Source organism: Clavelina lepadiformis, chromosome 1, assembly GCF_947623445.1.
Source record: "Clavelina lepadiformis chromosome 1, kaClaLepa1.1, whole genome shotgun sequence".
Taxonomy (NCBI): Eukaryota; Metazoa; Chordata; class Ascidiacea; order Aplousobranchia; family Clavelinidae; genus Clavelina; species Clavelina lepadiformis.
In genome coordinates this window covers 27043716-27060667 of record NC_135240.1, presented here as the reverse complement: position 1 = coordinate 27060667, position 16952 = coordinate 27043716, and the positions used below count along the sequence as shown (strand labels likewise).

Genomic DNA, 16952 nt, shown 5'->3' with positions numbered 1-16952 from the left:
CCTAACAGCTTCTGGGTGTGTGTCATATCCCCATGGCAACATTTTCTTTCATGATCAGTCGTTATGAGTGCACCTCTTTAAAAAAATCATTTAGCGTGGTAGTTAAAAATCTTTACTGATTTGAAAGCTTTCAATATCTGAATAAGTTTAAATTTTATCAAGATCTACGCAAACGGTAAATGCAAAAAACAGCAAGAGTTGACAGGAATATGTTTTCCAGTATTGGTGAGAATTGCATCACTAAAACATCGGCGATAATTATACGTACCGTACCGTACCGTACCGTACCGTACCGTACCGTACCGTACCGTACCGTACCGTACCGTACCGTACCGTACCGTACCGTTCATACCGTTCGAACCCCGGAAAGGCAATTTTCGATGGAGGCTTTCACTTTTTTTCTTGTGCCCTTCCCGGTTTCATTGATTCGAAAACCGGCAAAAAATAACTTTTGCGATTAGACAAGGATTTCAAATCAACTCGTGATTTGTGGCGTGATTTTTTAATTGCAACCAATTTCGTTTTGCTTAAAAGCCCAGAATAAAAACTTTGGGTATAACATAGCAAGCGTAGCATTTATTAAATAGAATAATAATGGATGGTCGGCTAGTTCAGGGCTCCTCAACTTTTTTTTTGACTCCATTTAAAAAAATAAATTTCTGTGCGACCCCTTGATGGGTAACCTACGCGTTAATGATGTTAAAACAATAAACGTTCCGTCACACATTTCAAGTGATATTTTTGTCTCCAGCGAAATCATACAAATGCACACAATCCAGGAAAGTAAATTTACAGTAATAGAAGAACCGCTTAATGGAAGCAGTAAAGCGAATAAACAAAAACAATTCAATTCATAAAAGTTTAGTTTCTTTCACGACCCTAAATTACATCTTGCAACCCCAAACAGGGTCACGACCCATAGTTTGGTAAACCCTGGGCTAGATGATATATCTGTGCATCACCCCGGACGTAAGTTGAACAAGTGTCTATTGCGTTATTGTTGCCATTATGACCACAAAAGGGTCATTCTTTTTTAACCTACCTTGTTAATCACTAATTGAGATACTTAAGCAGCTTAAAATAGAGCAGGCCTAAATTTAACCAGTGCCTGTTTGCAAGTTACGAAAACCAACTCTTTCGTAAAGGGTTTGTAACAACTGATTCTATTAGTTCATAAAAGCGTCGAGGAGGACCGCTGAGATGCTGGGTGCGACCTCTGAGAAGACAATTGCTGTAGCCTAATAGCTAAGCTAAACAATCAGCAACTAAATAAACGTGATGTAGGAAGTTACTGCATGAAGGTAGAGAGACGCAGGAGTGTGTAAAAAAATATCAAAGGAAGACAGTAAATCAAGCGACAAAACGAAAAGTTAGAATGTCCAAGTGGCGTGGCGCTTGCAGCCATTAGCCCCGTGTACAAATAGATATTAACTGCCCGCGTTAAATCTGGTAACTTTCAAAAATAACTTAAAACGATTCACTAACAACTAAAGTAGTTACTGATGTCCAATGTGCAACTATCACAAAATACACAAGGTCTTAATACTACTGCATGTAAGTGTCAGAGCTTGATTATAATTTGCAACATATCACGCAGCAAAACTTTTTTGTAGTATCTCGCGTAACTCGCAATCAGGCAATGTCTCCGTGCTGTTTTCTAGCGGCCAACTATATTTTATAATTTAGTCACGAAGTGTCGCTCCTGTCATTTTCAAACCCTAGCTACGAAAAATGTTTTGCAAGAACGTTTTGTGTATTAATAATATGTTGAAAGAAATATAATATTAAAAGTGTTATAAAAATAATTTTAATTTTGTGTATTTTTTTATTTTGCATTTGAACTTTGCGGTTGTGAAATGGTTTACATTAATTAATTAAAATGGAATTATATGATTTAGTTTCACATAATAAGCAGCTGACAATGACGTCATAATTCAGGAAATAAATGTTTACATCGGCAGAGCAAGGAAAGCGACGCAACCAAAAAAAAGCGATGGAAGTTTTGTATTTTGTTGAGAGGCGGCTTAATCAAGCCAGAATTAAACATTTAACTAGTTTAGCCGGCAAATTTCCCGAGTTTAGAGTTACCCAAAACCCACAGGATGCAACTTTGTGGGTTGCCCAGGAAAGCAATTGTGAAGAGGTGATCGAATTTCTTGTGAAAAAGAAGAAAGTTTCCGGAAATACGATTGCTGAAAACAAAAAGCTTGTTGACATTTCCTGGTTCATTGGTTGTATGAAGGAAAAAAAACTTATGGATATTCAACCTAGTCAGCTTCTCAAGCGCAAACTTGATGTAGACGATGGACCCTCAACAAAGAAATCTCGAGATTCGGGAGACGAAGTAGGCATTAAAACAACCGTGTCTATGTACGCTTGCCAGAGATGTACACCTCTGAACCATTTTAACAAAAAGTTAACCGATGCTCTTGAAATATTAGAAGAACATGCTTTGTTTCGAGGCGATGCAAACGCAGAAGCTCGGGCACTTGCCTTCCGTCGCGGTTCAGCAACTTTAAAGGCTCATCCAAAAGAAATTGTGTGTGAAGAAGATTTGAAAAATCTACCCTACATTGGTTTAAATAATTCAGCGAAGGCAGGCCACTGTAAGATGGTTGCGATGGAGATTTTAAGCGAAGGTTTTTCCGACGAAGTTGAAGATGTTTTAAATGGTTCATTTTATAAAAGTATGAAGTTATTTACAGGAATATTTGGCATTGGGCCACAAACTGCACGGAAATGGTATCATGATTTAGGCATGAGAACACTTGAGGATGTTAAAGGCAAAAACATCTCTCTAACTTATGAGCAAAGCTTGGGAATGGAGCATTACGATGATCTCAACACCCCCATAAAACTTGAAGAAGCTGAGTGTATTATAAAAATGGTCGAAAAAGCTTGTAATGAAGTCTGTGATGAGTTAACCATGACTTTAGTTGGTGGGTTTCGAAGGGGGAAATCCCAGGGTCACGACCTGGACTTGTTTATTTCTCACCCCGAAGATGGAAAGGAGAAAGGAAAGTTGGTATTAATTATTGAGAAATTAAAAGAACATTTCATATACACTGGTCGTAAAATGGATGTCGGCAACAATCTGAACAAGGGCAATTTTGCTTCTTCAACAATGGACAACTTTGAAAAATGTTTCAGTATTTTCAAGTTTAACAAATCGTGGTTAAATTCAAACTTGGAAGGCAAAGCTGAATGGAAAGCGGTTAGACTCGATTTGATTGTTGTCCCTTCACATCAGTTTGCGTATGCACTCTTAGGTTGGACCGGTACGAAACATTTCGAACGGGAAATACGCCGATATGCGAGGACTGAAATGAAGATTGTGCTAACCAGTCACGGAATGCATTCACTGGACACAAAGCAAAACTTTCCTGCAGAAACCGAGGAAGAAATATTTCAGAAATTGCAGTTAGAATATAGAGCACCCAGTGAACGATGTTGCTAATTTGTTATACAAACTGGTTTTACTGTGAAGTAACTGGGGATCCTTCTTGTGGATTGGATATATGTTTGTTAAATTTAGTTTGAATATTTTTTAATTCTCTTTTGGCTTTTCTTCTACTTACTACCAGAGGTGTATTGCGCTTAATCCATCTACAATCAACTCCTTTGTGCAAAAATATATCTATTTTATCATAGAAACTTATTAAGAAATTCAAAACTTTTAAAATGATGCATACAGATTATTTTTATAACAATTTACAGGTTTTTTCAAATGGTAAACCAGTTTGTTAACAATGAAGATGTTTTATTGCTGACAGTTGGTTGCTTTATGTCACTTGTTCTAGAAAATTCAAGATGGACGAGGAAAATGAGCCTGAAGGTTGGTAGTTTTTTATTGAAACAGCGTCTTTTACTGAGTTTAAGGTAACATAAGCGTTGATATTATTGCTCACTAAAATAACCGTCAGTTTGCCTAAAAGTATTCCATATCGTTGAGAAGCACAATGTCATCATTTTTTTCTGTTTAGCGCCAAGTTCACGGTTGATTCTACGAGGTTGGAGATATTGGATACGACCCATTGTCATCGTGATTTATCTTCTCATATTACTTGTTGCATTGCCTTTGCTTGTTGTAGATCTCATTGACAATGAAGTAATATACTGGCACCAGTTTATCTGGCCAACAAATTTTGTTTTTAAAGTCGTTATTGTCGGATTAATGCCGTGATGCTGTGAACTGAACTAATAATATTTGAGGACATTGCATCCCTGTGGCGTTGAAAATCAGTAACGCATTAAAGCACATTTGGCAGGGTGGAATAGATAGATTTTAAGTCCAGTCAAAACTATATGTGTTAAACAAAGTAGCTTAAGTCACCGCTAAAGAACTTTAAAATGTTGTTTTAAATTTTTCAGGCCAAGCCACACACAGTGGCCTGGTTCATTGCCGGGATATTTGTCATCGTTACAATTCCAATCTCGCTCTGGACGATTTTACACCATCTCATATACTTCACCCAACCAGAACTCCAGAAGCCAATCATGCGAATTCTCTGGATGGCCCCAGTCTACGCAATCGACAGTGTAAGTGGAACGTTGAACTTACAGCGACCTTATGTTTGCGTCCACTTGACACACATCCTTGTAGTAGCTGACGTTAAGTAAAAACTTTAAAGTGGTTGGTTCAATTGTAATATAAACAATTCAACAGTTGCTTGTGGTAAGGGTACTGTAAGATAATGGACCAATTGACAAAAAGTACACAACATATACAAACATCAGATTATCTAAAGGTAGAGGCACCGGCGCATATAAATGAAATGCAATCAAACACAAGCAATGAATTATTTATCAACTTTTTTCAATAGTGGTTTGCAATTAAATTCCCGAACGCAGCAATATATTTTGACACGGTACGAGAGTGCTACGAAGCTTACGTCATCTACAACTTTATGGCTTACCTTTTGAATTACCTCACCAGGGAATACGAACTTGCTGGGACTCTTGGAAGCAAACCTCAGGTTTATTTTTGTGTTTCACAGCATTTGTGTGAAAATAGATTACATTTTATCATTTTGCACATTTCTCCACCTCACTTTAACACCTTTTGAATGTTTACAGCAAAAACACATTTTCCCATTCTGTTGCTTTCCAGTCTGGCCAATGGGTGGGATATTCATACAGAGATGCAAGCAAGGTGTTCTGCAATACACACTTATTCGACCAATCACAACGCTCATAGCCTTGTAAGTACAGTAAATGGAAATTTGCTGTTGAAAATTCCTTTTCCTATAGTTCTCAATAAGCTATTTAGGACTAATTGTTGTTTAGTGATTGCAAATTATGTTGACAGTATTTTCGATTTCAGTATCTGCCAGATGACAAACACTTACCATGAAGGTAAATTTGAAACAAAGTATGCCTGGCTCTGGCTCATGATAATCAACAATATGTCACAAATCGTAAGATTTCACATCAAAGTTTTGCTTGCATCTGCCGAAAATGGACGTATCAGTAATGCAGTCTTTTGTTTCCACTAGTGGGCGATGTATTGCCTTTTCTTATTCTATCTCGCGACGAAAGAAGAATTGAAACCAATCAAACCAGTTGGAAAGTTTATCTGCGTTAAGCTTGTTGTTTTCGCATCTTTTTGGTATACATGTTTGTGTACAAATCATGGCAGATTGTGAAATGTTGAAAAGTTTTCAGTTTTCGATAATATCGAAAGCAAAATGTAAAATTTCTGAATATTCTTTGTAAGTGGTTGAACCTAGTCTTAGAAATGCAGAGATACATTGAAAATGTGTCAAATCTCACCTTTGTTCCACACCAGGCAAGGTATTGCAATCGCCGTGCTTGTTGAACTAATTCATATCGATATAAAATGGGGATGGAGCACCAAGGAACAATTTGCAAATGGGATCCAGGACCTGCTCATATGTTTCGGTAATATCAATTTTTCACCAATCACTGTTATTCAATACTTGCGGAAGAAACTATTGTCACCTGATGAATGCTGTTGACTAAAATGCTATGTAGAAACTTTTACAACTCTGTGTGCCATTAAGGATATTTTTATCACCAGATTTGTCGTGGGTGGTTATATTCTGATCTAATGCAGTCACATTAATTAATTATTCATGCAAAACTTTGAGTATTAAATTGTCACTTTGCCCTGCAGAGATGTTCTTTGCTGCAATAGCCCATCACTACACATTCTCGTATCAACCATTCGTCATCGCCGGGCATAACATACCCTGGTATCGATCGATAAAGAACATGTTTGACATATCCGATGTCCGTGATGATGTCACTGATCACGTGAAGAGAGTCGGTGAGTTTTTTTATTGGTTCAGTCTATGACGTCATAGTTGCCAGGTGTTGTTATCATATCTTATTGGTCTCTCAGGGGATCAGGTTCGTGAAGTTCGACCTCCATGGAGAAGAAAACCGAAAGATATTTCATCTGTCGATGAAAGGACAAATTTATTGACCCCATCGTCTTCAGACGGGGAGATGGCTAATGTCCTGGGGTACGGACCCAGCCCATATGGGTCAAACTCGGCCTTAGCGTCTGAAGAACCCACCAGTGTGGTCGATGATGATCCCCGCATAGATGGTGAGATCAAGGAAAATTAAGGCTCCAGTTTTTCCTGAGGTTCACTGCAGCACAACAGCACAGATCAAGCAAATTTTTGAACACACTGTTTTCAGAATTATACAACAATTTGCATATCGCACTTTAATGTCATCGAGAGTGTTAAGTGACACCATGCTTGATGGAAACAGACTTGCCAGACTAATTTCGCCTTAAAACGATAAACTAAGATTGTTTGTCAAAATATTTTTATTGTCCTTTTGTCGATGATTTTTTTCTACACAAGTTTAAGTTGAATTTTTTGATATCTATTCAACATACAACCCACATTAAAATAGTGGCATCACTTGGGGCCCTGTAATGCATTTTGGTTGGACATAGTAGGCAGATATGGGCTTCACAAACCTTACCAAGTGTATGTAAACACTATTTTTAAACACAGTTGATTGAAGTCGTTTAATTTTTTTCTTCCCGTTATTGGAAATTATGGTTTTAATTTTATTGAAAATTTTAACCAATTTGAAGTTTCCAGTTTTGCATGAGACCTACTACGCCGTGACTGTGAATGGATTTAATTATTTGCGTATCTTATATTCACTGTATACTTGTACATTTTTTCGATTACATGGAATAGAAGCATTCTGTACCAACTACTATTTGCTAGTATTTTGATGTTAGGAGTGCATCTGATGTTAGGACAGCGTGCAATTTAATCATTTGTGTTCTGTGTTACTTTCCCTACAATGAGATTATCCATGTATTGATATATATTGCAAGCATACAAACAAGGGTCTTTACCTCGGAACCTTTCGTTTGCAATTTATCAAGTATCTGAAGCTTTATTTGTATAAAGATCATCAATACTTAAAAAGTAAATCTTGCCAAAGAATTATGGCCGATAGGCACACTTGCATTTCACCTTGAATCTCTAGCAAAAAAAACGTTGAAAATTCTTTTCTTTAGTCGCCAGTTAAGATGGAAATAGTTTTTAATGGCTTCTGTCTACTGGTATGCCACATTATGAAAGGAACATATTGAGATTTAGAAGAATACATTTGTGATGAACAAAACGTGGTATATTGGCTATAATGTGTGCAATTGTCTTTTGAAGTACAATCCTACTTTTACAAATAAGTACGACAGAAAATGCTGTTAGAAATGTCTCCAGATGTAATATTTAATAAAATATTTTAAATATTCTCACAGCACTGTGAATCTAAGTTATACAACAATTTCAATTTGGGGATTTCGCAAAATCAGCCCACATGTATATATTTCTGAAATGAAAACTAAGGGCTTACGAGCTGGGTCAAAAAGTAAAAAATTTTCAACCAATTTTTTTTGCAAATTTAGTTTGGGTTGAAACAGAGTGAAATTAGTCTATTTAACTTGTTAAACATGCCCAAAATATGAACAACCCTCCAGCCTGTAGGCTATAAGAAAGTGTGGCGTTGACATCACTTGGAATGCGGTTCGCATAGTTTAGAGTCCGGCGCTCTAACCAGTGTTTTGGGGGACCGAAACGGTCCCCCAAATTTCTCCAGCGGTTTCCCAAAATTTGGACTTGCAAATATTGCTATTTTTTGGTATTTAAATGAAACACTTGCGGTCTCTTAAAACTACTTAGCGGTCACCCAAACCAAACCTTAAAAAAAAACCTGGCTCTAACCACAGCATTAGTGAGCTGGCATGCACAGTCTACAGATATTGTGTAACATTCTGTACAGCAACAACCAGTGCTGGAAAATATCACACATCAACGTCACCTGATGGTGGTGACGGAAGTCATGAACTTCTTAGAATTTTTATTGAACGAACCATGTGAAATATTTCTAAAAACAAGAACTTCAAAACGAAAATCATAAACATTTTTAAAAACAAAAACAGGAAATATGTACATTTATGATGTCAATGTTGATGATGACAAATTTGTAGAATTTGGTAAAATGCTGGTGTGTGTATAATTGTAAGAATATCAATCAAGGGTCATATAAGAATCGTTGACAGTTTAAGTCACAACATTGTAAATTCCATTTATTGTATATGCTTGTTTAAAATTAATTGAAGAATAATTTGAAGAAATGATATAAAGAACGACTCTTGAAATTATTTTCTCACATAAAAATATGTCGCCTATTAAATCTTAAAATCAAACTTTATCGTAGCGATTTTTAGATAAATGCATTAGTTGGATTTGGTTAGTCCAATGTGATTGCAGTGATCAAATTACATCCGAATATTTCAGAAAGCTGATTATTGCATGTCCAGCCGTTATTAACTATTTTATCTTCGATAAAAACAAATATGATTGTCTTAAAAATTGTTTGATTGAGCAAAAATATCATTGACAACCGATCGTCGATCAGTGTTCGAACTAACGAAGTAAAATTTCACAGAAAATTTCTATCGGAACGCTAAAATCATTAAAAACAAAAGCTGTTGAAATAAATTGCAAACGTTAAATCTGGCAAGTTGAAATTCAAGCAACCTGTAGAGTTATAGAGTAATGCGTCCATCGTAGTAGCTCACAGGCCACCACAAGGTGGAGCTAATCCATTGTATGATGAAGCGCGTCTTTGAAGAAGGCCGATCGCATCAGATATACCGGGAGATGAAGTGAGGCTGTCGGTAAAGGAACAGCCAATAGATTGCTGGGGAAAAAATTAATAACATTAAAACAACTAATTTGCAAAAAACTGCTTTCAAACTACCTTTTTGTCTATTACACGGAATGTGAATAAACAAACAGCTAAAGCAGTACTGGTAGAAAAACAAGAAACTTTAGCAAATAATGCATCTTAGTATAACTTAAAGGTGGGTAGAACTCACAGAGAGCTGCTGCCCAGCGCTCCCCTTCATCTGATTCCAGACGCTATCCACAAGTTTAGATGAAGATGACGTTGTGTTGTTTAGGAACTTGCTTGGCGGCATTGTGAAATTCCCCAACAAACTACCAGCTAGTAAGTTGTTTGTTGAAGCATCTTGACTCTCACAAAGACTGTTTGCGCTTGGAAGCGTAATGTTTCCTAGCAATCCATTTGCACTCCTAGCTGGTTGAGTACCTAGCAATCCATTCGAAGCAGAGACCTGTATACCGCTTAGCAACCCATTATTAGATTGTGACAATGTTCCAAGTAAACCGTTGCTGGTGGGTGGTGGCAGACTGGCACGAAATCCATTATTTCCATTAAAGTCATTCGAAAGAGAAGGTAGTGGCTTCTTGATTGCGTGACATAAACAAAATAAAATTCTGTTGATAATCTGATTTTTTTGATGGAGAACATAAAATGTAAATACATTTGCCATTCCCCAAAGTGCGACAGCATTAGAAGTAGGTTGCCTTGCATTGGAAGGAGGTGGTTGGGTTTTAACAACATTGCTCATCACCAATTCTGACATTTTCTTCTTCAACCAGGGATCTGAGAGAAAGAAATTGTGAGGAATTCAGAATTATAGCAGTGTTGTTTTCATCACAAACAAAATGGCTGTAGAGTGTTTGCTACTAAATTTACAGTGACTTTTGGCTCATGAACACAAGGATATTGAATTGATATTAAATTCAAGTTGGCTCTGCTTTAGACCAAGACCCAGTGAGATGAACAGTGAACACCTCAACAATGAAACCAGTTTTTCTAGCTACCAAGGGTGGTCGTGTAACTTAGGTTTCCCTGTACGGCCAAGACTACAAGTACTTAACAGTTAACAAACATGAATTGAACATATTGCACATACAGATACTTTAGAGATATATTTGTATTTCACAATCACAATATATTTATATAATTATATGTCCATGTGTGTGTTCACAAAACTCTAACCGATATCTATGAGGGACTAAGTCGAAAAATACAGACTCACCAATCTGTTTGATGACGTATTCTGCAGCGATCATTCTTGCTTCCGACACATCATTTGAATACTGGTTGGTGGGTGGCATGTAACGCTCCCCAAGGAAAGTGATACGATAAACGTATCGTGCAATTCCATTAGAATTTTCGCAATACAATTCATAAATAGGTCGAATACCATTGTTAAATCTTGTGCTAATTTCATCCAAATATACCTAAAATCATACAGGAACACTAGTTAAAGACAAGCAAAATTGTAACACTAATTTACTGCAAATCCAGCAACACATCTAGCAGCTTATTTAAACAAATAAAATTTCCCACTACACACACAATGTAAATTCACAAGCGTTAAAGTTTGAACAGTGGTGCAATTAGACAGGAGTTGTATAGCAACACCGTTTAGTCAAAGAAAGAATCTGAATAGGTCACATAGATTTACTCATAAAGCTCTTGTAATATTCTCACCACAGGGCATTGGATCTTTGCAATGTGGTCCAATGTAGATACAGGAGTCAGTTCATTTGGGTTCACCACCTGTCTACCATTGCAAATACACTCTATTGTACTTGCAGTGCCAGATGCCTGGCTGCTATTTACATATCCTGGAATGGTTGAAGGAATGCTCCTTGAAACTGCAGTTGAAGACTGGAGTACTGGGGGCGGGAGAGACCTCAAGGATTGCTGCAACTTGGCGGCCGTTTGCTTGCAAAGCACAACATTTACTTCCAAAGTTGAAATAATCACAGGCAAGACAATGCTTTTATATATATATACACACTATGTAATATTATTAAAAAGTCAAAAAATAGCCTAAAGCAAGTGCTGTGCTGTCATTTATCGATTAATCTATTTACCCAGCTCATTAAACAGTGACTGGAAATTAAACCAAAATCGCAAACCGAAGTATTGGGTTTAATCGACTTTATTATGACATTTTCTAGAATCCACAATTACACAGTAATTTAAAAAAGTTAGTCCCGCTACTTCATGCAATTCATACCGCTCTAATCAGATTGTTGTAGTCCGATGTTGGCTGGCTGTTGTATTGTTGCAGAGGGTTGTTCTGTATCTGTGAGGCTTGACCAGGCCGGGTCATCATCAAACCATTAATTCGACCGAACGCTTGCGATTGGTTGATGCCTGTGACATCTAAGAAGGCTCAAAATATTTTCTAGTTTTTTTTCAAAATAGAAACTATTTCATTGGTACAACTTTAAGTTACTCATGGTGAGGAAAATAATGCGAGCTACTTACTACTGGAGTGTGTGAGGGTTGGAAGAAGGGGGTTCCCGGTGTCGTGTTTGTTGGAAGGAGGTTTGGCAAGCGAGACTTGCACCTCCTGACCATCTATCTTCTGACCATTCATAACCTGTCCCACAAGCACATACTTTTAAATGAAGCTGAACAAACTGAAAAATCGATATTCGGCTTACGTAGTTAAAGTGATTTTTACGCATGGATTGCAATTTACGTCACTTTTTAAGCTTTCTGTTCACATCCGTTCCAACTACCAACTTTATATTATCATTGATTCAAACTATCTCCTCACAAAGCTAAATCGCAATAAAATATAAACTGCCTGAACTAACTTACACTTCATTCGTCACTAAGTTTCTCATTATATAATATCGATAACCTGAACGGCATATAATGCATCTTCACGATGAAGGAAATGCACAAATGCATAATCTTTATCCTCTATCTTCTTAACTTTCTCAATTGCTCCTGGTCTCAATACATTGAATGCTGAGAAAACTGTGTGTTCACTCGTGGTAATCTTGAGGTTCCGAACATAAACATTCTTGATTCTGCTTAGACTTTCATTTGCCTGCACAAGAAGCTTTTACATTCCCGATATAAAATATTACATCATAGCGACCTGTAAAACTACAGAAGAATCATTTGCTTACGTCAACTTCTGGTTCTGCCCAATCAGTTACTATTTCATTTCCAAATAAAGTAATTCGGCCTGGAATTAATTTTCTTCGTGCCATTGCAGCCGATCTGTGGGTTTTATATTCCACAAATGCAAAACCTCGATTTTGTTCATCTAAAACAAAAGCAGCTTTTTGTTACTTTCGCTGAAAACGGTGTGTGCCATTTTTATCTGTGTACTTTTAACTAAAACAAAAACGCAAATGAACATAAACTAAGATTACTACTCCTGAATATGAGAACAAAACAGATAATAAATTCTGAAAGGGTTTAAAATTCTCCTGAGTTTTCAATTTTTGTTCCAAATATTTAACTACCCAGTTCACTTCCTGGATATACTATGACATCACTGACATCTTCGGAAATCTCACACATGGCTAGTTTGATCTCATGCTGAGTCTTGTTCTTTGGGATGCCGCCCACAAACAACCTATGTAGCAAATCCATCCAGGTTCATGCTAACACACTCACGTATGATTTTACAATTTGTTTTTTTAAAAGGTATGTATATACACTTTGCAAATACAAAACTTGAAACTTGCTACAAACTACACATTAGTGGGATTGATTGAATTAAACCAGTTTAATTTCATGCTTACACACTTTCCACTGTTATACAGTCGATAACCTGCATTACCTGCAATTGTCAACACTTCTGCAAACCCCAATCCTCATTCCAGGACGAATTTCATAATTATCAAGACGACTGATTGCAAGCTGTGCATGCTCATGAGTTGTGAAGCAAACAAAAGCATAGCCACGGTTGTAGCCACTAAAATCCATCATCAATCTCAATTCATATATCTCTCCCATCTGGCATAAATATAAACATTAGCAACAAATTGGTGGCATACGAACCTTTTCATTAGTAAATATACCAGTGGAGTACTAATGGTCCCAATGGCATAAAGTTAAGGTTGCGATATGGTGACTTTGAACTGACTATAAACTACGGCATGCAACTGTGCTGCTTTGTTAATCATTATCAATAGTAACACACAAAACCTAGCCTGGATGTAACTAGACAACTGCTGCTGTTACATTACTTTTTCAAATACAGGGACAAGTTCATCTTCAAAGAGATTTCTTGGAATTTTTCCAACAAAAACTTCACATCCTCTAGGTGGCGTCGGCTTGTCCCAGTTCGGATTCCAAAATTTGCGTTGACCATTGAATTGTTGCATTCCTGTTAAAATTGACAGTAGATAACAGGATAAAATACAATAATATATGTTGAGCAAAGTGGGTTGGCAATAATTTGTGGCGTTACTTCAAGCAAGAGCACAGATGTAACATCAAGAACAATGTTTTTGAAAATACGACATGTTAAGAAAGATATGACAACTTTAAATATCAGCATAATTATTCTGCTAACTTACGATATCCAGTCCTGTTTTCAAGAGCCAACAACTTGGCCATTGTCTCATTGGCATCGATCGCAGGATTCGAAGACATGATTATAGAAATAGTAATGATTGATTTAAAATCAAATTTTATTTAGTTTCAATAAAATTTATCAAACTTGGGCTGTCATTACAAGGAAATCATAAAGTTTTCATAGCAAAGTATATACATGCGAGGAACATAAATATAGAAAAAGTAGAGTCTAGGTTTGAGTACACACTGTCTGCATTATTTCAGCCACGAATCAGTACTACAGTGTCACATGATCAAAACCTACAGCCAGTACATATCTGTGATGGGATGTTCCCTATTCATTGGGCTTTGTTCTCTCAATATTGAAACTTGCAATATTGCCTAGTGCTAGTTTCATGTCATTTGTCAGAGGTGCAACTGGACTTTTTTCTTTAATTTCAAACAAAATTTCTTCACTCCACCATATTACCGGTATGTCCTTATTTAACCAAACAAAATTAATATTATGTTGCATATTCTGCGTTGTAGTTATTGTATGGTGTTTAATGATGCATTTGAGACAGAAGTGGGAAAAGTGTGATTTTTTCGAGAGGTTTGTGCAGCCTTTTGCTTCCAAAAAAAGAACAAAACCAACCTTTGCACTATTTAGTGTGGGAGCTACAGCCTAACTGACCCAAAGATAACTGAAATGCGTCCTTCGATTAAGAAAGGTTTCCCCACTTCTGATTTTAAGATTACAGTAAACACTCATTAACTGGACTTTGGTTTACAACAGGGGTGACGAACCTATTCGATGACGCGGGCCACTTTGTCAGTTACGGCTGAGCAAGCGGGCGCACAATTTTTTTAACATTTTGCATAATAATTAGCATTCAAGCACAACCGCTTCATTTGGCAGATTTTTAGCTGCTCCCGCGGCCGCAAAAAATACATCGATTGAGTGCGGCAATCTATTGAAGACATACTGCTGCGACTCAATTGTGCTATCAGTTTTTGATATCGCATTGCGCAAAGATTAGAAACAGGTGAAAGAAAGTTCAAGACTGCTGGTCTCACCGGACGCTTCGTTCAAGACTGCTTGTCTCCCGGACGCAAAATTTAACCCTAAATTCCGGACATGTCCGGAATTTTCTGGACGGTATGGCAACCCTATTTCCTATAAGTCCTATATGCCTTGCATGTATGGGCGTTTGTCAAATCGTACAAAATTGTTTGGCGGGCCGCAGGTTCGTCACCTCTGGTTTACAAGAATGTGTCACGTACCGAAAGATTATTCGAATTCAAACCATGAATATAAAATAGGTCGACAGGAACAAGACTCAAATTACTTAGTATCATTATCTAACAATAAAAGTTCATCAATATGTTCCTTAACTGGCTTGTACAATAACGCAATCAATAAATAATTAAGTTTAAATATTATTGTTTCAAAAATATGATCAAAGTTTCGATTTGAGTACCAAAGTTCGTTATGTAAATGACATTCATTGTAAGGAATCTTATCCTTACCAGCACATAAGCAATTCACAAAATAGGATCGCCATTTTCCAAGTCAAGAAATCGAAAGTAGGCTGAAGATAATGTTACAGTTATGTTTGCCAGTGTTACGATTAAACTAAACTCTCCATTTGGATGGTATTTTATTTGTATCCTTAATCAAAAATATACTTTACTCAAAAATTTGAATAACAACTCGCTAAGTACCAACTTTGCTCGTCCTGGCAAAATGTCCATCAAAACGCATGTAAAGACGGTAAAGTGAGGTAAATTCGTGTTTGGTGCGGAAGGACACAACCCATGTCACAATTTGGGGAGCAAGGGTCCAGTAAACAAATATCTCAGGTGGTTGAGTATTTCTACACCGACACCACTAACATAAACCATAAATATTAACCCTTGAACCATGTGTCTTGCTGGAGCGGAAAGTAGGGCAGCTTTCGACAAGAAAATGGGCATGCAAAGTCATAGCATATGAATTTCTTCACGGTGTAAAGAAATTCATATGCTACCCACCTAAGCGAAACTTCGCAAGCCAATGCTTGGAACGTTTGCAATTTAAAAAAGTCAAACTGGATCAACAATTTTCATTGTTAAGTGAAGGCGATAGAAAAAATCTTGCCATCCAGAACAAGATGACGGCCATAACTCGGAAAGGGTATGGAATTGTATTTTCCAGTATGGAATGTAAGTTTTTTGTGCACGGAACAACGTAACTTTCAAAGACTACATGGTGTGTACCTGTAGGTAACAAATACTGTGCACCGGTATGCGCAAGTGTGCACCGGTATGCGCAAGTGTGCACCACAAGTCACTGTTTGGGAATTAGTTGGCCTACAAAATAGATCTTTTGACCCATTTTGTGCACCAGATGGCCTAGCTATTTTGCGCAAAGTGCGGTGCACATTGCAGTTGCACAACGCTTTCTTTCCATACGGGCCCGTGCTAAAGTAGGCCTAGGCTACCAAATCTCAAAATAAACTTGGCTGAAAAACCGAGAAGTATTTAAGATACTTCTACAAACTTGCTTGAAAGTGAGCAAATGATTCAGTTCTTTGACTCGTTGACTGCCGCCCCTGACCTTTCTTGGCAAAACCCCTCGACCGAGCCCGTAAAATAGCAAAATTATTTTAGGTGACGTCGTTGAGTGGCAGCGGACAAAAGTTCAAAGTATCTGTCATGTGACCTCTAGAATATGCCTAGATCATGTGATTATTAGGTAGAGAAATCGTATTGTTTATTTATTCCTATAAATTATTTTCAAATTTTCAACAAAAAAACAAAAGTTTCAACTTTGGGATAATATGTACTATTTTTTTAATAATAATCATATTTAAATTTTGTTTATTGCTCTCAATACTGATATAAATTGTCAAGAATCAATCAAAATATCGAAATTACCTATTAATTTGAATTTTGATTGTGCCGCCTGATTTGTAGTTGGATTATGTCGGAGTAGATTGCAGATATTTGCTTCCAAGAAAACTTGGTGTCTGGTCATTACGTGTTGTAGATGTTCTATGATTGTAGTTTGAAGACAGTTCATTCTATTGCACACGCATTTTAAAGTGTTTTTACCGTACAATCAAAATCATTGGGCTCGTTTGCGTATGTTATTGATGTAGTTAAATATATAGAATACATTTTGGTATTTCACAGAAATTTTAGTGATCCATTTGATGGTTTTTGTACAACTGCTTTCAAACTTTGCAATGCATGCACAGTCTGAGTCACTTCTA

At 36.9% G+C, this 16952-nt stretch overlaps 3 protein-coding genes across 6 annotated transcripts; 2 read left to right on the top strand and 1 right to left on the bottom strand.

Moving 5' to 3' along the window:
• Positions 1–1959: 1959 nt before the first annotated feature.
• Positions 1960–3717, top strand: LOC143459587 (DNA-directed DNA/RNA polymerase mu-like). Its single transcript, XM_076956806.1, has one exon. The coding sequence runs from the start codon at positions 1994–1996 to the stop codon at positions 3455–3457; it is 1464 nt and encodes a 487-aa protein (XP_076812921.1). The 5' UTR covers positions 1960–1993; the 3' UTR covers positions 3458–3717.
• Positions 3657–7206, top strand: LOC143459598 (transmembrane protein 184C-like). Its single transcript, XM_076956817.1, has 10 exons — positions 3657–3835; positions 3984–4108; positions 4372–4539; positions 4824–4976; positions 5077–5201; positions 5324–5417; positions 5496–5608; positions 5789–5901; positions 6137–6289; positions 6365–7206. The coding sequence occupies exons 1-10, from the start codon at positions 3811–3813 to the stop codon at positions 6592–6594; spliced, it is 1299 nt and encodes a 432-aa protein (XP_076812932.1). The 5' UTR covers positions 3657–3810; the 3' UTR covers positions 6595–7206.
• Positions 7207–8351: 1145 nt separating this feature from the next.
• On the bottom strand, positions 8352–13862 carry LOC143471037 (uncharacterized). Of its 4 annotated transcripts, none has more exons than XM_076969367.1 (13): positions 13719–13862; positions 13386–13525; positions 12977–13152; positions 12657–12769; positions 12315–12454; positions 12041–12232; positions 11659–11773; positions 11405–11553; positions 10870–11106; positions 10412–10616; positions 9851–9972; positions 9383–9772; positions 8352–9204 (listed from the first exon to the last, which is right to left on the bottom strand). In XM_076969367.1, exons 1-13 carry the CDS (start codon positions 13792–13794, stop codon positions 9079–9081), a joined length of 2181 nt encoding a protein of 726 aa, XP_076825482.1. In that variant the 5' UTR covers positions 13795–13862; the 3' UTR covers positions 8352–9078. The 4 variants fall into 4 exon arrangements, with proteins under 4 accessions (XP_076825482.1, XP_076825491.1, XP_076825499.1 ...); XM_076969376.1 differs by having other exon boundaries at positions 11405–11544; XM_076969384.1 differs by lacking the exon at positions 12041–12232.
• Positions 13863–16952: the final 3090 nt, after the last annotated feature.

What these genes read in the sequence shown, in the direction of transcription:
- LOC143471037 (XM_076969367.1), bottom strand. Translation starts at nt 13,794, where the DNA reads ATGTCTTCGAATCCTGCGATCGATGCCAATGAGACAATGGCCAAGTTG. An exon ending in AACCCTCACACACTCCAGTA is followed by an intron (nt 11,554 to 11,658) that starts GTAAGTAGCTCG and finishes GAGCCTTCTTAG; the next exon opens with ATGTCACAGGCATCAACCAA. An exon ending in ATACGTCATCAAACAGATTG is followed by an intron (nt 9,973 to 10,411) that starts GTGAGTCTGTAT and finishes TCTTTCTCTCAG; the next exon opens with ATCCCTGGTTGAAGAAGAAA.
- LOC143459587 (XM_076956806.1), top strand. Translation starts at nt 1,994, where the DNA reads ATGGAAGTTTTGTATTTTGTTGAGAGGCGGCTTAATCAAGCCAGAATT.
- LOC143459598 (XM_076956817.1), top strand. Translation starts at nt 3,811, where the DNA reads ATGGACGAGGAAAATGAGCCTGAAG. An exon ending in CGAGGAAAATGAGCCTGAAG is followed by an intron (nt 3,836 to 3,983) that starts GTTGGTAGTTTT and finishes TTTTCTGTTTAG; the next exon opens with CGCCAAGTTCACGGTTGATT. An exon ending in TCAACAATATGTCACAAATC is followed by an intron (nt 5,418 to 5,495) that starts GTAAGATTTCAC and finishes TGTTTCCACTAG; the next exon opens with TGGGCGATGTATTGCCTTTT.